At 45.1% G+C, this 22,200-nt stretch overlaps 1 protein-coding gene across 1 annotated transcript in view; it reads left to right on the top strand.

Annotated features, from left to right (window-relative positions):
• Positions 1-14,282: 14,282 nt before the first annotated feature.
• The window catches only part of RYR2 (ryanodine receptor 2), a gene marked incomplete at its 5' end in the record, with an annotated part of 631,749 nt that continues 623,831 nt past the window's right edge, over positions 14,283-22,200 (top strand). The window contains one exon of the mRNA XM_080822946.1: positions 14,283-14,330. Coding sequence (XP_080679072.1) covers positions 14,283-14,330 — 48 coding nt within the window. The remainder of the gene's footprint in view (positions 14,331-22,200) is intronic.

The raw sequence follows: 22,200 nt of genomic DNA, 5'->3' as shown, positions 1-22,200 counted from the left end.
GGACAGCACTGTGTGATTTTACTTTGGAGGTATAAACTGAATATAAAGTAAGGGAAAAATTCTGAGGTGTGTACGTCCAGGAGTTCTGGTTATTTACAGTTCTACATAAGAGAAGCATTTGTTCCATTTTAAAGGATTTGTGGAGGAGAAGTTTGGACTCTAACAAAAACATTAAGCTGCATATTTACAAAAAGAAGAATCTAGATGTCTTCAGACTGACAAACACAACCTCCCCATCAGGAAAGAAGCTGGAAGAAAATAACTGTGAAACCCTTGATAAATATTTGAATAAGAATGGTGGTAAACAGCGTGGCTTTAGAAAGAACAAATGCTGTGGGGTTAAACTGATCTCCTCTGACGGAATGATGAGTCTCTGCACTGGGAGGGGGTAATAGGTATTAGCTAACATGACTTCAGCAAGGATTTTGATTTCTGTTTGGGGAGCAGATAAGTAAGTTAACTTCAGGTAGTGGTTACTAACTGAGAAGGCAACAGAACAGAATATGGAGAAGGAAATGGTGGGTGATGGCTGGTCCCCTAGACATGGTGGTCAGGAAGGTTTCTTGAGCAATAATAAGGAACCCATCATGCAACAGTCCAAGGAGGAAGCAGCTAGTGGGGGACCTTGCCCTGTTTGATGGGTAGAGAGAAGGCCAGTGGGGTTGAAGCGTAGTAAACAAAGGTGGGATATGGATGACAAGAGGGGTCAGAAGAGACAGAGGATGCTGGCTCTTGAGGGTGTGTGATAAAGTGTATGGATTTTAGTCAAGGGCAGTGGAAGGGGTTTGAGGATTGTTAGCAAGGGAGTGTCGTGATCCACTCTATGTTTGCAAAAGGTGCCCCCTGGCTGCTGGATGTTGGCTGTGGACATAGTCCAGAGGGCCAGGACTCGCCATTAGAGGTAGGACTACCAATGGATTACACGCAGGGAGTGAGAAAAGAGAGTTGACCCATGGACAATGCTTGGGTCTTTGGCTTGATCCACGGTGCACCATTGGCTAAGATGAGAGAAGACTCAAGAAGGAGGGATTTGGGGAAGAATTTTGGCAGCTGTCAGTTCTGTTTGGGATATGTAGTGGTTGAGTAGGTAGTGGGACACTTCCACCAGCTGCTCTGGAGCTCAGGCAGAAAGGTTAGCGCTAGAGATACACCATTTATAAGTCACAGCATAGAGATGATATTGAGATGACCTTGTGTGGATCCTCACGGTTTCTCTGTGCGGTAGTTACAAATAATAGTAGGTGAGTGGCAGGTGTGTGGCTGTCCAGGTGTGACCAGGTATGTCCGTGGAACCCCAAATCCAGGAAGAACAAGAGCAACGAGGAGGACAGACTACATCCATAAGAGGGATTCCAGGGCCAATCTCTGTCCCATGAACATAGCTTTACCAGATTTAACAAATAAAAACATCTCATGGGATAGCCTCATATTGAACAAATTTATTCATTATTTATCTGAAATTAAAATGTACGTGGATGTTCTGCATTTCATTTAGCAACTCTTGTTGGACATCTACAAGAGTTTGAAGCATTCCGTTTATCTTCCTCTCTCTCCATCCCATACGTCCCACCATTGTAGTTCTACTTTTTAGTACGTTGGATTACAATGGTTGTGAATCTCTTCTCCCTCTTAGAGTTTGTATGCTTCCTTCTACAACCTTGTACAACCATTACATTGAAAAACCAGAGCTGAGTAGAGACATTCAGAAAGCAACTTTATTCTTTCCTCTCACTGGCGCTTTAAAACCACTTAAAGGCCTTTTTTGTTTGTTTTTCCCTGTTCCACGAATGAAATCTCAGGCCCCTCATTTAGAGGACACTCCAGTCACTTTTAGTCACAAGCATAGTCTTGGTTCAATGATAGGATGTTTAGTCCAGTTTCATAGTCCTGACTTTAACCTTCATATAGAAACTTTGTCCTTTCTTGGAGCCTGGGAGCATTTGGTAGGGGATCCTAAAGCCGGGGGACCATGGGGTCCATTTCTCTCTTATTTCCCTACTTTGATCCTCTTATCCTACCCCCTCAATATCTCCAGACCTGGTCAGGGTCACTGAGAGGGAGCAACAACTGGAAGGAAGAGTGAGTGAAGTTATTCCCACTTGGCAGATCTTCAAGGTGGTTCTTTCCGGATGTCTTCAGGGGTTTTTCAGAGGGCCCACCCCTCCCCACTTCTGTTCCCCATAAGAAGTGATACATCTCCCCACTGCCCCCCTCTCCTCCCAGCTGCTGCATCCATCTCCAGCCTCTGTGCTGAGGTTGTCTTCCCCCTGGCAGGAAGCCCTCTTGGGTAGGGTGCCTTTAAAACAAACAAACAAAAAATCCTAAATTGTAGGAAAATACCTCTACTTCTGCTAAATGCAGCTGCTGCGGGTGTGGCCGTGTGTCTTCCCCAGGCATTTCCCCAAATGCCTCTCACTATTTGCCTTTCTCAGGCATGAGTCAGATATGAATCTCCAGAGGACCCACGTCACCCTTTCTGTGTCCCCTCCCTGGCTTTGAGGGAGGGGACACACACCCTCCTCTCCTCCCCCAGATGGAGTGGTAGGTCCAGGAATTTGGCAGCACTCCAACCTTCTCCAAAGAAATCACCTCTCGCAGCCACTTCAAACTCTACCCTTTAATATCCCTAAGGACTGAGGGCTTCAAAGTCAGTTTCCAGCACCTTCTCTGCAAGTCCTACATGGGCATTCTGGAATTTCTCTTTAGAATGTGGGAGTCTTTTCCTCTTATTTTGTCAATTTTGGCTTTGGTGCCTTAGCTGCAGTGGAGGCAAAAGACTACCATCTTACCATCTCTTGTTATATTTGTATTTTTCAGCCCTTAGCTTGGTGCCTGGCGTCTAGTGGACACCCAATAACTGTTTTTTTAACCAATTAATTATCAATAAGAAACTACAGTTAGGAAAGGAGGTTGTCAATTCACAATCCTGACAATCCATTAGTCTAGCACACACAAGGTATTTCCCTGAACCCCGAAAATTTACAGCTGAAGTGAGACAGGACTTGAGGGAATTCGGTGTCTGCTCAACTCCTGACTCCCCGAAGCACAGTATGAAAGAACATCAGTAACAGGCTCTCATGCAGTGTGTTGCCCTTGAGTTCAAGTGGAGGCTCTTGGGGGGGCGCTGCCATTTACAGCTGTTTACGCTCATCCCTGCTGTTTACGCTCAGCTGTTTACGCTCATCCCTGCGATCTCGTCCTCTGCCTTGGTTTTTCCTGTGCTTCTCAACCATGAGGACCATGCTCTTCCTGTGTCCACCCATCCCCAGATCTGAATGACACCTCCTTACCATTCAGCTTACACTTCCTCCTCATCGCCCTCATCAGCCTGCCCCCCCCGCACCTGTCACAGCCCTTACCTTTCTGCATTGTGTACCCCTGGAAGCTCCAGGAAGACCAGCACTGGATCATTCACTCTGCGTTCCAAGAAGAGAACCAGGCAGTAAGTAATAATGCATGAGTGAGTGAGTGAATGAATGAATGAATGGATCGCCAGGAAAGTATCAGTTGTAAAACCTCATAGGCTGGGTTTCAGGGGTGGATCTGTCCTGGTCTATGGCCTTCACCTTTTATTAGAGCCCAGCCTGTATCAAAGGGAGGATTCTGGTTTGGGTAATCTCATCCTTTACGGTTCTCATTGGTGGCTCAGTGCACCTGCTAACTGAAGTGTGTGTGTGTGTGTATACACACATACAGAAAGTGTATATATATATATATATATATATATATATATATATATATATAGACTCGTGCCCAAGAACCACATCACATCACAGAGTTTGATCAATTATTTTCATCTTAAGGTTTATAGCTCCTTTTCTCAAACTCACATTCTTTAGTCCGCCATCTTTAGAAATATCACTGGGACTGTGACATGAAATGGCAAATTAAAAAACACAATTCTGTTCATATCCTAGCACTGTTATTCAGTTCATATACAGGTGGGCATTGTAGAAATCAGTGTTAAAATTCTCCTGGACTAGTGCACCTGGGTAGCTCAGTCGGTTAAGTGGCTGACTCTTGATTTTGGCTCGGGTCATGATTTCAGGGTCCTGGGATTGAGCCCTGTGTCAGGATCTGTGCTCAGCAGGGAGCCTGCTTAAGGATTCCCTTTCTCCCTTTCTTTTTGTCCCTCCCCCCACTCACAGTACACATGCTCTTTCTTTCTCTCTCTATCTCTTAGGTAAAAAATTTTAAAAAATTCTTCTAGACTTTTTACTCTTCCAAAAGTATTACAATGTTGGATGTGTGTCACCTTGTCTTTTTCCCAGCACCAGAAAAATGGATCTCTTATCATCGAATCAAGTTAAAGCTAGAATATGGTAAGAACTCGTGGTTAAGAAGAAATTCAATATATTATATGGAGAAGAAGTTTAGTATGTGTGGCAGGAGCATCTGATCAAACTGAAGATGAAAACAGGCAGGAATTTATTTTAGTAAATTACATAACTAATTTTCTTAGGTTTTTTTTTTTTAAGATTTTATTTATTTATTTGAGAGAGAGACAGTGAGAGAGAGCATGAGAGGGGAGAAGGTCAGAGGGAGAAGCAGACTCCCCATGGAGCAGGGAGCCCAATGTGGGACTCAATCCCAGGACTCTGGGATCATGACCTGAGCTGAAGGCAGTCGCTTAACCAACTGAACCACCCAGGCACCCAAATTTTCTTAGGTTTTAGAAAATGCCTAAAGTATTTCCATTTGGGAATTAAGCAAAGGGATGTCTTGATTTGATGACATAAAATATATTTCTTTTCTTAAGGGATTGCAGATGTTCTTGAAGCCACACTTAATCATAAACTTATAAAATTATGTACATACCTCCTATGAAAAGAGGCAGTCGTAAGAAGGTTGAGGTCAAATCTGCTGGTTGTCTACCCAACGTTCATGTTCATTTTCTTTTTTACCAACAGAGCCCTGATTGTCTTGAGGCATTAATGTAACCAGCTAAAACCTATATTTTGTATCGTCGCATATAAAGAGATAAGACTAAATTCTGGCCAATGAGATAGAAGTGAAGATTATTGGGGAATTCTAGGAAAGCTCCTCACATGGTGGGTTAACTCATATGGCATGGGCCATTTTGTCCCACCATACACTCCTTATTCCCATCTGGAACTTGGACCTGACATCTGGAGCTACAGCAGCCATTTGTGACAATGAGCCTTGATTCCATGACCTAAGGATGATGGAGCTGAAAGATACAAGGACAATGGCACATTGATAACATTGTGGAGACTCTGTGCCAGTTTTTGGTTGCCTGGTTTTGGATTTGTCAGTTTCAGCCATGTTAGATGAGAGAAATGATATCTTATGTTGTTTAGGCCCCTGTCTTTATTGCCTGTAACCAAAAATATTCTAAAAGACAATGGTGTGTTTATGGGAAGGTAAGTTCATGTGTGCCTTGCTTGAGAACTTACCAAAGAAACTCTTTTCATATTAATCATCATGGAAAAAATTAGAAACATTTTTCTTTTTGAAGTTGTTGCACTGAACATACCATCTGATTGATTTTATTTCAGAGAATATAAATACTTTTGTTTCTAAATTTAAATTACACACACACACACACACACACACACACACACTTAAGTGACTGTGTCCATATTCCAGGCACTATACTCTGCAAGTTATGTTCAATTTATCTCATTTAATGTTCACAGCAAGCCTGTGAGGTATTATTCTTATGCTCATCTTATACGTGGGGACACCGAGGTTGAGACAAGTAAGTATCTTCATATTAAGTGGCAAAGAAAGGCCTAGAACTGAGTTTGTTTAGCCTCAAAACCAACATTGATGATCACTACCTTCTCCTAGTTCCTGGGACATGGACAGATAAGCATGAGCCCCTGTGTTTTCATCATTTATCAAGTCAACAGCGAGGGGGGTGGAATGTAGGGTGATTTGTATAACAATAAGTACATATAATCCATCAAGTTGTACCTGCTAGCAAAATTCAACAAGTAAAGAGAGTTTGTACTCAGATGGATGATTCCTAATACCCAGGAATTTGACATGCATAGAACATGGAGATTCTGGGTAGATGTTAAAGTATGTAGCCAACTGGGTGTAATTAAAACCAGACTGAGCATACTAGGGTCTTTTCCTGAAAATAAACAAACAAACAAAAACAACAAAAACCAAACAAATAGAAATGGTGGATGTTCCCACTTTTGGGCTTGATATGTACTGTCTTCACTGCCTTCCTGGCCTCATGGCCCACCACCCTCCCGCTCCCTTGCTCTGTGCACTGCACTGCCCTCCTTGCCGTCCTACAAACATGCCCGCTCACCTCAAAGCTTTTACACACATCAGTCCCTCTGCCTGGAATGCTCTCCTTTTTGATAGCCTTGAGGCTCATTTCTTTACATGATTCAAGTCACCACTATGTGACTGCACCAGCCTTCCCTGACCATATTATCTGCAAAATGGTCCCTTCTGTTGCTGTCTATCTCTTTGTCTTGCTTTATATTTCTTCACAGCATTGAATGCATCTGATATATAGAAACAGCAAAAGAAAAGGGTTGGCTAATGCCCACATTTTATCTGAGGAACAGTAGCTTGGTTTGGAGCCAACACAAGAGAGTACTTGAAGGTAAATATTGAAAGGAATGTGAAAGGCTTTATTGTGGAGGGTCTCAAATGCCAGAAGGAGGGGTTTGAATGTAATACAGTACGTGGGAGTCACTCTTCAATGGTTCCAATTCTTACTGCGCAGGGAAGTAACGCATTGGAAATATTGTTGTAGGAGGTTTATTTTGGTGGAGTCTGGAAGATGGCTTACAGTAGAAAAGAGCAAAACCCAAGAAGACTAGTTACAAAGTTAGTGAAATAATTAGGGACATAAAGACAAGAATCAGGAAGATGTCTTTTTACCCATAAAAGGACATTGATATTGGGTGGGGAAGATCAGGGATGTCTTAGTCTGCTCCGGCTGCCTTAACAAAATCCCACTAACTGGGCAGGCAGCTTAAGCAAGAGAATTTTATTTCTTGAGGTTCTGGTGATGCTCCCAAGGTAGGTTTCACTCTGGGCCTCTTTTGGCTTATAAGCAGTTGCCATCTCACTGTGTGCACATAGAACCTCTTTTTTGTCTCTTCCTCTTCTTCTTCTTTTTTTTTTTTAAAGATTTTATTTATTCATTTGACAGAGGGAGAGAGATCACAAGTAGGCAGAGAGGCAGGCAGAGAGAGAGGGGGAAGCAGGCCTCCCGTCGAGCAGAGAGCCCGATGCAGGGCTCGATCCCAGGACCCTGGGATCATGACCAGAGCTGAAGGCAGAGGCTTAACCCACTGAGCCACCCAGGAGCCCCGTCTCTTCCTCTTCTTATAAGGACATTAATCCCATCATGCGGCCCAGTCTCTTGACCTGATCCGAATTTAATCACCTCCCAAAGGCCCCACCTTTAATACCATCATCACATTGGAGGCTAAGCTTCAGTGTATGAATTTTGGGGGTCCACAAATGTTCAGTCTATAATAGGGAAGAATCAAAGAGGGTGATTATCTTTTGGATCCTAGTTGTGGGCAAAACCAGGAGGAAGAGCTACCTTGGGGAGTATACGGCAGCCATAATGATCAATGCATGAAGGCACCGAGGCAATCTGGGGCGACAGTGTCTTTGGGGAGCCCACACCTCCTCAGAAACACCTTTCTCAGTAGAGAAGGTGGTTAATTAGCAAACTTTTAGTTGAGTTGCGTCGATCCTTTCTGTGATGTCAAGGGCTCTGCTCACCCCAAGAGATAGATCATGTTCATTTTTATCATCTATATGCAGTTCTGTCCTGACCTCAGATACCCGAATACTAATTATAGTCTGGGGTTTCACAATTTTTAGCTCAATTTAGGGAACTGATAAGATAGTGGTGAAAAACGTTCACGTCCTGAAAAGCTGATTTCCCCTAAGAACCCAAGCTACAGAGGAAGGCATAAGTTAGATTGTATTTCTGATCACATAATAATCCCTGTTTCCTTCTCCAGAACTCACTTGGCATTCCATGAGCTAACAGGACCCCTAGGGTTGGCTTGAAATCAGGAATAAATCTCCTGGGGCTGTCAGAGCTTTTGTTTAGTTTGTGTTAGTCAGACTCTTCTTGTGCTTTTGTGCTGGGATGGGGGAGTGCCAATCGCCTGAAACAGTGACAGATTGCTCCAGTCTGGAGACCTCTGACCCTGGCCTCACCACTCAGCAGCTGTGTAATCTCAGTCTTCATTTAGCTTCTCTAAGCCTTGGTCTCCTTTTCTTTAAAATGGCAGTGCTGTAAAGATGGAAAAAGCAATAAAAATTAAGTGCCTGGAGCACAGTAAATGCTCGGTGAATGAACCTTTATTATCACCATCATCATCACCATCATCATCACCATCAACACCATCATCACCATCACCATTATCATAATCATCATCACCATCACCATTATGACCCCCATCATCACAAACATCACCATTATCACCACCATCATCACAAACATCACCATTAGCATCACCATTATCACACCATCATCACGATCATCATCACATCATCATCACCATCACCATCACTATAGTAATCACCGCCATCATTCCAACATCATTCCTGACCACCTTGCATTGATGCAGACCCGGAGATTCAGGCTCTGCCCTCCAAGGATCTACTGGAGTTTATTTTTAGTTCAGGTCCACTTCAGAACTGTACTATTTTAGGACACATGTGATAAAGATGGAAATACAATGGACATTTCCTAAAATACGGGTTTGTTAACTTCTGAAATACAATCAGAAGAAATGCTGTGAAACCTTCCTTAGGTTTCAGAATTGGAATCCTGAGTTGATAAGCAATGGGCTCAATCTCCAGATATTGGGGCCTTTCCAACTGTAATTTTGTAATGATCTAATGACCATTCCAGAGGCTTTCACCTCAGCCTTAGGGTGATTAATTAATGTGATCTTAACTGAAAGAAGCTGAATTAAAATGATAACACTGAGTATTTTAGCTCATTTTCTGTAGAGATCTTCAGCAAGAAGTTATTTTTTCTAATGCCCATATACATCATTGGTGAGATTAGTAAATTATAATCATAAATGAAAAACCTTATATCTGTCTTAATTTTTTGTTCTTTAAGGATGTCTAGGGTCCTGCCGAGTGAACAGTGGTCCACATTGCCTCACTTTGAATTAAATGACACTAGAAAAATTCTAATTGAAAACAAAAAAGGAAATATGGTTTTTTCCCATCAGTTGCAGGATATAACATTGGTCATAAAGTAAAACGTTTTTCAGGTTCGCACTAAGATGTATGGAAATATCATCTTCTAAATTATTTTATATTATAATTCGTGAAGTCCTCAAACAGTGTTATAGGAAACACATATATTGCTACAGAGTACAAAGATTCCAATAAAGCAATATTAAGATAACTAATTTCAGTAACAAAAAGCAAAATAAACTATTATATGTAATATGTATATTGAAAAAAAGAAACATTTTTATTAGAACTACAAAAAAACAGAGATAATAAGATTGGATGCTTATGAAAATTCTAAATAAAATCTTTTTTCTATTTCATGAACTGTACTTTTGTACCTGTGAAAATATGTACTTGCCAACTCCTTATAGCTTAAATCTACAATAAGAATTAAAGACACTGAGGGGCACCTGGGTGGCTTAGTTAAGCATCAGACTCTTGATTTCGACTCAGGTCATGATCTCAGTGTCTCGAGATCAAGCCCTGCATCAGACTCTGAGCTGAGCTTGGAGCCTGCTTAAAGATTCTCTCTCCTTCTTTCTCTCTCCCTCTCTATGCACCCCACCCCTCATGTGTGCTCACTCTCTCCAAAAAAACAAACAAAAAACAAAAAACATTGAACATAAACTTTAAGCTGTAACCAAAATTATTTCTTTTTCCTCAATTAAAATTATATTTAAAATGGAGATTAGTTTTCATCCTATCATTCTATGATATTTCCAGGCAAAACCAATTTTTCTTACCGTGGTATCTCACCAGAACAAACTAGGAAATCATACGTGAACTAAAGAAAGTGAAACAGATTTTTGGGAAAGTTTTTATTTAAATTCCAGTTAGTTAACATACAGTGTAATATTAGTTTCGGGTGTACAGTATAGTGACTCATCACTTCCATACTTTACCCAGTGCTTATCATCACAAGTGCACTCCTTAATCCCCATCACCTATTTCCCCCATCCCCCCACCCACCTCTGCTCTGGTAACCATCAGTGTATTCTCTGTAGTTAAGAGTCTGTTTCTTGGTTTGCCTCCCTCTTTTTCCCTATGATCATTTTTCTGTTTCTTAAATTCCACATATGAGTGAAATCATGTGGTATTTGTTTCCTTAGCATAACACCCTCTAGCTCCATCCACATCATTGCAAAGGCAAGATTCCATTCTTTTTTTTATAGCTGACTAATATAAAAAATATATAAAAAATATATAAAAAATAATAATTTTTTATAGCTGACTATATAATAGCTGACATTGTGTGTGTGTGTGTGTGTGTGTGTGTACATACCACATCTTCTTTGGGCTCTTTCCATAATTTGGCTATTGTAGATAATGCTGCTATAAACATTGGGAAGCATGTATTCCTTTGAATTAGCATTTTTGTATTCTTTCAGTAAATACCTAATAGTACAACTGCTGGGTCATAGGGTAGCTCTATTTTTCACTTTTTGAGGAGCCTCCATACTGTTTTTCAGAGTGGCTGCAGCAGATTACATTCCCACTAAAAAGTGCAAGGAGGTTCCCCTTTCTCCACCTGCTCACCAGCTTCTGTCATTTCCTGACTTGTTAATTTTAGCCATTCTGACAGGTGTGAGGTGGTATCTCATTGTAGTTTTGATTTGTATTTCCCTGATGATGAGTGATGTTGAGCAACTTTTCATGTGTTGAAACAGCCAATTTTTAAAAATACTGTAAGGGAAAAATTCCCATAGCTTTTAGTAACTTTAGTAGTTTTTTTTTTTTTTAAATAAAAACTATCTCAATTTTTATAATTATGAAATATAGAAAATGTATCAGAATACCAAAAATAATATTACACCCATATATACTCACCACTAATAATAAACCACTTGCTGTATTTCCATCATTTAAAAATAAATATGATGAGTGATTCTTGAACATGTTTTTGTACTTTTAGTACAGATTAGAGATCTATAAACCTTATAGTATTGTATTTTTGTGTTAAAGTCCACGTAAGTGGTTTTACAAAAATCCTCTGTTTGCTGTTGAAGACTTATTATATGGTGAATATTGAGTACTCAGGCCACTGAGCATTGTATCAGATTATGTTGACAGAATTAAAGAAATCATAACTATATCACTTGTTAGAAAAATGTGTAGCTTAGCTTAATATGCCAAAAGGAAAAGCTAGTGAGTTAGAGTTTTTATATTTTACCTACTGTATGGGGAGAATGGAGTAATTCCCAAACATACAGTGTGTATGTTTGCTTTAGCAGCAATGTCCACAATAGCCAAACTATGGAAAGAGCCCAGATGTCCATTGACAGATGAAGAAGATGTGGTATACACATACACAGGTGGAATATTATGCAACCATCAAAAATGAAATTTGCCATTTACAACGAGGTGGATGGAACTGGAGGGTATTATGCTAAGTGAAATAAGGCAATGATCATATCAGTGATATGAGGAATTTGAGAAACAACGCAGAGGATCATAGGGGAAGAGAGGAAAAAATGAAACAAGATGAAACCAGAGAGGGAGACAAACCATAGGAGACTTCTAAACTTAGGAAACAAACTGAGGGTTGCTGGAGTGGAGGGGGGTGGAAGGGATGGTGGAACAGGCTGATAGACATTGGGGATGGTATGTGTTGTAATGAGCACTGGATAGTATACAACCTGATGAATCACAGACCCATACCCCTGAAACAAGTAATACATTAAATGTTAATTAAAAAAAAAGAAATGGTCTATATATGCATCATTCTGCATAAAATATAGAAAAGTTCAATTTGATATGTCATAAATTTGGAGGATCAGATTATTTAACATAAAATTATGAGCCCATTTCAGAATATAGTCATGCCTCATGGAGGACTTTTATCTTTTGCGAGAACTCTGATTGCTCATTTAGAAGCTCTAGGAGTAAAAATTCACATAAATTGTAATAATTTAAGAATTAGTTGTCATGGATCACTATCCAAGAATATTTCAAGTACTTAGATAAGATGACTAGTACCATTAAATAGAAGAGAGCATTACTAGCGTTACCAGGGATGGAAGTATTTATAACACATATTCTTACTGGTATTAATTCTACTGGAAATATGCAAAACTATCTCAGCAAGTATAAAGTTGACGAAAGCTGCAAATAAAATGTATGCTGCATAGAATTTACTGGTAGTTTTTAGAAACTAATTAGATGCGGCAAAGTGTGTAAGGTAGGTATGCTTATGCTAGACCTTCACTTTACAGTTTCTTCATCTTTGTTGGACTGACATTTGGTAACTTTGCTTTGCATATACTCATCGTTGAATATGTTTTTTAAAAAAGATCTTAGAGATCATGGGGGAGAGGAGTTTAGAGGGAGAAGCAGAGACTTCCCATTCCGCAGGAAGCCTGATGCAGGACTCAACCCCAGGGTCCTGGGATCATGACCTGAGCCAAAGGCCCATGCTTAACCGACTGAGCCACCCAGGTGCCCCATTGCTTAGTATCTTAAGTGAAAGACCAGGAACAAGACATTAGTGCTTGTCCAAATTGTCCAAATCAGACCCTGCATTTTGTTAGTCACAGCCGTTTGTCAAATGCGATGTGGTGAGCTATTGCATGGATTTGCCCGAGGTAGATATTGTTATTTACACTCAAATTTCTTTGGAAATAAATGGCTTCCTGGTGATGATAATGGGTACCAAGTTCCCTTTAGCTCATCAATGATTCAAATTTATTTTATCCTCTCCTGTACTGCAATTCTTCGTTGATTTAAAGTTTAGTCTTCTAACTCATGTCTGCCTTGTACCACAGGTGTCTGGCACAGGCACTTACCATGTATTTGCTGGAAGAATCTATTAAAGTTCTGTGCACCGTGCACTTGGTATACATGACCAGTGAAAAGCGTGATCCACGGAGACTGGATACTGCTGAATTCTCTTGCGGGTCAGGAATACAGGAGATCCGAGTTTAAAGATTTATTTATTTATTTATTTGTCAGAGAGAGAGAGAGAGAGGAGTGAGAGTGAGCACAAGCAGACAGAGTGGCAGGCAGAGGGAGAAGCAGGCTCCCTGCCGAGCAAGGAGCCCGATGTGGGACTCGATCCCAGGACGCTGGGATCATGACCTGAGCCGAAGGCAGCTGCTTAACCAACTGAGCCACCCAGGCATCCCGATCCGAGTTTAAAATACCCTGTGTTGGGGGCACCTGGGTGGCTCAGTGGGTTAAAGCCTCTGCCTTCGGCTCAGGTCATGATCTCAGGGTCCTGGGATCGAGCCCCGCATCGGGCTCTCTGCTCAGCGGGGAGCCTGCTTCCCCCTCTCTCTCTGTCTGCCTCTCTGCCTACTTGTGATCTCTGTCCGTCAAATAAATAAATTAAAAAAAAATACCCTGTGTTGGGTAACTTAATACCCACTCCGTGCATCCCAGAGTGTTGCGGCACTTAGCGCTGAAGCCCCCTCGGGGAGGAAGGAACGCTGAGCCCTGGGTTTCGCCGAAGGTCAGAGGGGCTGGTGTGAGAGCCCCGGGGGCTCAGGCCTCGCGCCAGGTGGAAGGCTGTGCGCTCGTCGGCGCTCCAGGGCCCCGATACCCAGCGCAGCCAGTAAGCGGCGCTGGGCCTCGGGTTTGGCGGGCCCGAGCAGCGGGCTGCGGATTACCTGCAGCAGAGGGGAGCCGGCGAGCTCCTCCCCGCCCGCCGCCCCCACTCCCCGCCCGCCGCCCCCACTCCCCGCCCCCACCGCGGCACCAGCCCGGGCTCCGCGGGCTCGGCGCACTCGCTCGCCGGAGCCGGGGCCGAGCAGTCGGCGGCGGCAGGCAGGGAGCGCGGGGCCGGCGCGGCTGGGCTGCGGGGTTGCCCTCCTCCCGCACAGTGCGGCGCAGGGAGGCTCCCGCCTCGGCCGCCCCCGCCCGCGCCTCCTCCCCCGCTCTGCAGGCGGGGACCGCCCGGCGCTCGCACCCGGCCGCCGCGGCCCCCTCCGCCCCCGGCTCCGGGCAGCGCCGCGGCAGCAGCGGTAGCACAGCGGCGGCAGCAGCGGCAGGAGGCAGCGCGAGGGGCCGCCGCAAGCGCCGCCGGGCTCCGCGGGGCTCGGGAGGCAGCCCCGGCGAGGAGGCGCGGAGCCATGGCCGATGGGGGCGAGGGCGAGGACGAGATCCAGTTCCTGCGAACTGTAAGCGGCGCGCATCCCGTGTTTCCCCCGGGGACGGGGGCGCCATGCACCGGCCGGGGCAGGGCAGAGCGACGGCGGCAGCGGGGCCGCGCGGGCGGGGCGGGGTGCCCCGCGGGCTCCGGAGGAGCCGTGTGGGGGCGACGGGAGGGAAGGGTGCGTGTCGGTGCGCGCGTGGGGGAAGCCGGGGCCGGAGAGCGGCTGGAGCCCTGCGAGCGGGCGGGAGGCGCGCAGCCTGGGTCCCGGGGCGCTGAGGAGCGGCGCCTGGGAGCCGCGGGAGTCCGGGAGGAGGGGGCCGTCCGGCCTGACCTGTGGCGGGCCCGGCGCCTTCCGGAGCATCGCGGGGCAGGGTGCGGACCGGGCGGCCCGCGCCGGGCTGTCGCCGGGAATTCCGCCGCGGCGCGGTTTCTCTGGCTTGCGGGCTGGACCCGCGCGCTGTCGCGCAACCCGGGGACTCGCCTACTTGGCGTAGAGCGCGCCGCGGCCGACTGGTCCCGGAGGGGGTGCGGGACGCGGCCCCCAAAGCTCCCCCAAGTCCGGGTGCTGAGGAGGGGAGGGGAGTCTCCCCCGTGGTCACCGCGGTTCCCCGGCGCCGGGGCCGTGGTGATGCGACCGCTTGCAGAACGTGGAAGGGATGGAAGACGAGAGAGTGCGCGCGCGCGCTTGTGTGTATGTGTATGTGTATGTGTATGTGTGTGCGTGTGTGTGTGTGCGTGTGTGTGTGTGCGCGCGCGCGCGGGGGTGGCGGGGACATTGTGAACGTGTCGTTCTCCAAATGCTGGCTTACTGAATGCCTAGTGCAGCAAAGTGTGTGTGCGTGTGTGTGTGTGTGCGTGTGCGCGTGTGTGTAAGGGCAGGGTGGCTGCCCGGAATTTCCACACTGGGTGGCAGCAGGGAAAGGCTGGCTCCACACTAATACAATTTTTTCTCCTTAAGTACTTCTTGGCACTGCTCCTTCCTCTCGCTGATTTGTTCGAACGCTGCAGATACTTCCCAGGCCGAGGCATTGCTCACCTCAAAGCTGGGACTGGAGAGCCTCTTGGCAAAAGAAAATGCCGTAACTTCGCGTTAAGAATAACCTCGTTAGCATTTGCAGCACCCCTTCCATGCTTTTCTTGCACTTGTCTCGGGAAGATCGTCCCTTCCAGGATTCCCCCATCCCCCGCCCGAGGACTGCAGCTTCTGCTGTCACTTCTTTCCTCAACAGAGCAAAAGAGATCATTTCCCAATTACCTCCGGAGTTAGGCAAATCATAGAGACGCTGAAATCTTGAAATATTAACCAGACAGTAACTTTGAGGGGTGAAAATAGTGCAGGTGATGTATTTGGGAGCTGAACAAGTGAAAAGGGTGAATTTGTCCGAGAACGTTTTAAGTGACCGGTTTTCTTTTTTCCTTTTGCTCTTCTAATAGTTTGAAGGCATTCGTTTTCGCTTACTGTTAGGGGTGGGGGCAGAAAGCCTTTGGAAAGGACAAAATCCGGGGTCTGCATCAGATGGAGAATGATCTGAAGGAATGGCTGTATGTTATGCACCATTACGTATGCTTTAGAAGTGCTACTGGCCCCAAATCCAGCTCTGACGAGCCTGAGCCTGTATGCTAAAACCTTGCTCATGGGGAGTGTTTTAAGCCTACTAGTCATACAGGTTATTATTATTTTTTTAAGTGAAAAACTGTCTATAGGGTTTGAAAAAAATAAGAGGCACATGAAAATACATTTCTCCAAACCACGAGATCTTTTGTTCAGGTGGACAAAATATTTAGTTGCTGGGTCATTTTTAAATTCAGTTTTTTTTTTCTTCAAACTCTATAGGGTTAAAGTCAGCTAGAAAATTTTGGAAGGCTTCTTGTACTCAAGGGCTTCCTGCAGGCTTAAATGTTAAGCCAAGCTGGTTGGAGGTGGTTATCAGAATGCTTAATAGAGACCCGGGTAATGTGCTTGCTGATGGGGTTCTGCGCATATAAAGTAATGTTAACTCTGCGCCACTCAACGGCTGCCTGTCAGCCCCAGCAACACCTCTGATAAGTGGGTCCTGTGTAGAGATCTGGCAGTCCTAAGCTGGGATTTTTCTTTTAATAAAACATCCGTAGGTTGTGCTGATGATAAATGACCTTGAAGGAGGTGGCACAGTGGAGCAGGGGAATTTTTTTTTTTTTTTTTTTTTTTTTTGGTGTAGCTTAACATCTAAAAGGAAAACGTGTCTTTTCCTCTAAGTTTTACAATTTTACAGGGAAATATGCAAACCCTTTACCAGCTCCTCTGCCTTTTGCCCTGGCTCCTTTCCATCTTATTCCCTTAACCTGAGTAGGTGAATGGCTCAGAAATGGTAAATGGAGTTACTAACGGAGAGAATGTTGTTCTTATAGTAAATTCATCTCTTTTTCAATTTTTTTTCTGGGCATTTCTTTGTAGTGTGCTGTCTTGCAATTGTGTCATTATGAGTTCATTCTTTCTTTCTTTCTTAAGCTAATGATCTAGGGAGTACTAACAATTTATATATTGGCTAAAATAGTTAGGAATTAAGGACAAAGCTATTGTGTTTTTTAAAAAAAGAAACAGTTAGTCATTAGGAGTCCTTAATGGTGAAGCTGACTGATCATTTCCTATATCTGATTAGAACACCTTAAGTATTATCTTTGTTTTTTTTTCCCAAGCACTGTAGCTCGGTGATGCACCTTTAGCATCCTTCTGCCTCCAGAAAGCTTTTTTTCCTTCTTCTTTTTCTAGAGGAGGTTTGTGATCGCTGTTAAGGGAACCAAAGGTGAAACCTTGAATGAACCGTGTCCATGAGTTATGGCCACGGCTGTGAGTTAATTCTTCATCTGTGAAGGGGAGTTTTGTCACCGGTTAGCCTTGCCAGCCCCTCTCCCATCTCCTTTCCATTATGCAATTGTGAGTTTGCTAACATTCCTTTCAAGCGCTTCTGTGGATGAACGATCAGCTTTGATTCAGTGGCTGCCCCACCTGCTGGAAGCGTGCCCTCCCTGATGTGTTTATCTTTGAGGGAAATTGAGAATGTGGATGTGGGTCCACTGGGTGTGCTGGAACAGAATCCTACCCTAAAATGAGCCCTCACCCCATAATGGATCTATCCACTGTCATATCCCAACGTGCCCGGGATTTGGAATGTGTGGTTTATTTTGTTGTAAAATTTTCATTAACTTTCTTGTGTGGCCATGAGCTGTAATTTGGTATTTAAAACCATGGGTCTCCGAAGTGATGCTCCTCTCTCTTTTTCAAGCCATCTTACAAAATTTTACAAGGAATCCTGGACTTGAAGAAAACCCATGATGGGAAATGACCTTGGTCAAGGGTTGATTTTTCCAAGTACTTCACCTTTCTTTCATTTGCATAGACCAGTTGAGTGACCCTTGGTGTACACTGTGGCGCCTACTTTTGTACTTAGGCCTGGGCTGAGATTGAAAACAGAACTGGGTCTGCAGAAATGACTCTGATGGGAACCTGTGAGCTTCCCTCCGGCCTTCCTTTGCAGAATGAACGGTTTCACTGTGAGTTTCTTCACAGCGCTTGTCCATCTTGCTGATAACGATAAGAAGCATTTTAGAAAGTACTCAGCAATTAGTAGTAAGAATCATAAAGTGTAAACGCCAGTGCTGGAGGGTGTAACAGAGATTGGGCAGGAATGTTTAGCCCCATTTGTCGAGGTACAGGAAGGTTAATTGTACAAAGTCAGGGACTCATCAGTGCGAACTAAGACTAAAACTCAGATCTTAGGCTCGTGTCCTTTCCAGGAGAGAATGGCTACTTATCAGCGTTCAAGTCTGTTTTAGCTTTGCAGCAAACAGGATATCTAATCGCTTTTGTCAGCTGTAGGAATGTCACAGAGTACAAAGGAGAAGACTCTGAGTGAGCCGTGAGCCGTGAGAATTTGCACCTTTTTGCTCCTTTGATAATGAAGGCATGAGGAGCTTTAGATAGATATTGACTTTTTTTTTTTTTTTTTTTTTTTTTTAAGGATCTGCTGGAAAGCACATCCAGGTTTACATAATCGGACTTTTTTTTTTTTCCCCTCAAATATTGGTGTGTACACATTTGCAGGAAGGACAGACTCTGAAACAATCAGGCCACTAATTTATTTGGCATTCAGGCTTATTTGTGCTTGGGCTTCAGATAAGTGTTTTTTTATCAAGGCTGAATTCACTGAGAAAAGATTGCTACTTCTGGGGACTGGGCTCCTGTGGATAGAGCCCTTGGGGAGAGGGAGAGACACCGAAGCATGCATTTGTCTCCCGAAACTGTGACATTCTGGACATTTTGTTAACTCAGAGAAACATCTGTTGAGCACCTTCTGTATGCACAGTGTGATAGTTGGTGTTAAGGAAGCGTCCAAAATAAGGAGACATGTTTGCAATGACAGTCGCTAAGAAAAGGTTTAGCGGCTGGCATGGAAGAATCAGAAAGAAAAAACACATGTAAAAATTCTAGGACATTAGGGTAGGAGGAGACCTTTAGAAAACGTCCCCTGGTCTATCTCTGCACCTCCGCAGCCAGCATTTTGCAGGTAAGGAAGCTATAGCACAGAGAGCTGGAGTGTCAGCCTCCAGATTGGGGGCTGTCTTGGTCACGCAGCTGTAACAATTATCATAGACTCGGTGGCTTCAGCAGCAAACATTTATTTTTGTCATGGTTCTGGAGGTCAGGGAACCAAGATCAAGGTGCTGGCAGGTGCAATGTGTGACCTTTTCCTGGTTTGCCAATGGTCATCTTGTCGTATCCTCATATGGCCAAGGGAGAAAAATCATCTCTCCTTTGTTTCTTGTGCTAAGGGTACGATTTCCATTCATATGGGTCCCAGCCTCCTGACCTCTGCCAGGCCCCACATCCTACTAGCATCCGTCTGGGACTTGGCATTTCAGTGTGTGACTTTTAGGGGGAGGCAGACATTCAGTCCATGACAGTGGTGTGGAGTAACACAGAAGGTGTGAGCATCTCTGCAGAACAGTCGGAAAGGTCATTCCCAGTGCACCGTTCTTCTTTACAGAGTAGATTTAAACCCACTGTCCCATTTGATTCTTCTCTTCCGCTTCCCAGGCAGGGTTCACTGTCCACATCTGCTCCCGTCCTTCCGGCCACGGAAGAGGAAGCTTCTTTCCTTCTCTCTAAAGTCCTAGTCTTCACGTGTCCGAGAGCCCAGTGCTTGCCCCCTGGTCTGGGACGGGACTCAAGCACACATTTTCCATCCTTTCATTGCCTCCCTCACCACTGTTCCTTCTGGTGGGTGGGGAAGCACAGTCATTTCTTTTTTCTTTCTTTCTTTTCCCCCCGGTCATTTCTCCCGCCTCACAGTGTCTGGCTTGACCCCCGTGCCTCCTTTAGCCGTTCAGCGCGTCCCAGTGTGGTCCCCGGCCCCCCCCCGCCCCGTAATTGCTATGTAGCTTCTTTTACCCATTGCATCCACGCTGCTGGATGTTTCCGGTCCCCTCCTCCACGCCAAATACAAATGTTCCCCTCCACCCCTGTGCCTTCTGAACCCCTCTCCCACTGCTAACTTCGCCCTCCCTTCGGAAGCTCCTCTTTGCCTTGGGACACGTGGCACATTCGGAGTCATTCTTATACATTTCAGTTCATGCTTTTGGGGGCTCTTTTCGCCTCTTGAACTCCAAGTCTATGATTTTCTCCAAAGACTCTCTCCCCGTTTCTTGTTCTGTCTCTTCTGCCTTCATGAGCTTATCTGTGCCACGGAGTCTGGGATCCTAGGAATGAGAGTTTGAAAAGACTTAACAATGACCTCATCCAACTCCAAGAGCCAGAGAACTTCTAGGAACTTTCTCAAGGTCATTCCTCCCTGTGGGCAAAGCCCACTACTGATCTGAGAGTTCTCCTCCCCTTATTTCCAGCTCTCTGGTTATGTTTTTGTTTTTGTGTTTTTTTTAAGATTTTGTTTATTTATTTGACAGACAGAGACCACAAGTAGGCAGAGAGGCAGGCAGAGAGAGAGAGGAAGGGAAGCAGGCTCCCCGTCGAGCAGAGAGCCCGATGCAGGGCTCGATTCCAGGACCCTGAGATCATGACCTGAGCTGAAGGTAGAGGCTTAACCCACTGAGCCACCCAGGCGCCCCTCTAGTTCTCTGGTTTGACTGCCCTTCGACCTCCGGACACACGATCCTGAGCCCAGGTGTATTCTGTCCTCTGAGTGGCTCTTCCTCCCGGTGGCCCTGTGTTGGCCAGTGGCACTGCCGTTTTAAGCTCTGGCTCAGAAACAGCAGGTTGATCCTAACTGCAGAAGACCTGGGTCTGAGGCTTTTCTCCACCAACACCTAGTTTAAGTATGTAAGAAAAATTTTTAAATTTTTCTTACACCATGAAGGTCATATTAGGCACCTCAGAGGGATTTTTGAAGATCACGTGATAGGATTCTTATGGAAAAACCTATTCCAGTGCCTGGCTCACGGTAGGCACTCCGTGCATTGATTGAACTCTTTTTTCCTCCCCTCATATCTCATCTGGAATCATCTCCTGTGGTGTTTTCCTTGGCACCTCGCTTGGATTTAGATTTCTTTCATACCCCAATCCTTGTTCTGACCTTCATGGGCCCTCTGTCCCCACCAGCTACTAGTCACCCACCCTGAACTCTCTTTCCATCTGAATCCTCCTAAAGCCCCGTGTTCACACCACCCCTGCCCAATTCCAGATTCCTGTCACATCCAGTGTAACCACTCTCCTTGGCTCATGACCCTCAGTGATCTCATTTTTGACACCTTACTTGGGTTCCCCATCCTGCTGGAGCTTTTGGATTGCTCCAACCAGTTTTGACCTTACGTTTTTCAAACCAGCTCTTGAGTGTCTCAGTTCCACACATTTTATCACTCGTGGCCCGAGTTTGGGTCCCCTGATGCTCTGTGGGAGGGTTGCAACTGTGTTGGTGAGGGATGGGGCGGGGGCATTCGTTTCCCATGATGCTTAGCACAGTGTTACCTACAAGGCCAGGTTTGAGAGGAATCGTATGGTGATGGAAGACCAGGACAAGAGAAAAGTTCCTCCCTCTCTTGTCCCCCAATTAAATGTGAAAACCATGTGAATGTGTTCAAGTGCAGAAAGAAGGGATCTGTGATGAGGGAAGTAGGCAAACAGTGCCGGTGGGAGAGCGTTAGTAAGATCCCTCCTAGAAGCAGAAGAGTAGGAGGGAGGCGGTTAGGTCTTGAGAGGAGGAGAGAGGAGGTGGGTGGTGAGACAGGCATGATGGTTGGCTTGGTTGGCTGTGGGAGGGCTGCAGAGGCTCCTGGGCCAGCAGGGGAGGGCATGCTGGCACCAGGCGTGTGAGGAACGTTTGAGAGAAGGAAGTTATGGAGACAGGTGACCTAAGGAGAGAAAGAATAAATGAAGACTGAAGTAGGTCTGAGTGGATGGGGACTGCCCAAGAGAGACCCTGGGTCCCTGTCAGAATTTGTATAAGTGAGAAGCTTCTAGATGATGAGGTGACTTCCAGGACACCACGGGGATGTCCCGTGGAACAGCTTCATCCACTTATTTTCATCCCTGTTAATCACGGCAAGAACATTGGAACATGAGGGGTGTTGTGACTTTGGGGTTGGAGTTGTCCTATGAAAATTCTTCTGTGGAAATCAAGTGGGGACTTGGCTCTGAGGGGCTCTCTGAGGTTGTTTCACATTCCCTGGTGAGTTCCTGGGGTCAGCCAAGCTCAAATTGTTTAGAAGGATGACTATAATAATAAAAAAAGAACCTTCCCTTGTGCTGGAAATGCATACTTTCAATGATTTAGGGATCCCTGGAAATTTTCATCCTGGTAGATCACAGGGTTGGTCAGTCACTGAACTTCTCATGAGCTTCTTTGCTCGTCTTCCCTACTGTCTCAGCTTCAAAGGGCTTCTCTGGCTTTCTATTACTTGGGTCA

The sequence above is a fragment of the Martes martes genome, assembly GCF_963455335.1.
Source record: "Martes martes genome assembly, chromosome: 14".
NCBI classification, from domain to species: Eukaryota; Metazoa; Chordata; class Mammalia; order Carnivora; family Mustelidae; genus Martes; species Martes martes.
Note: the sequence above shows the minus strand (reverse complement) of the source record. Positions and strands in the feature narration are given on the sequence as shown.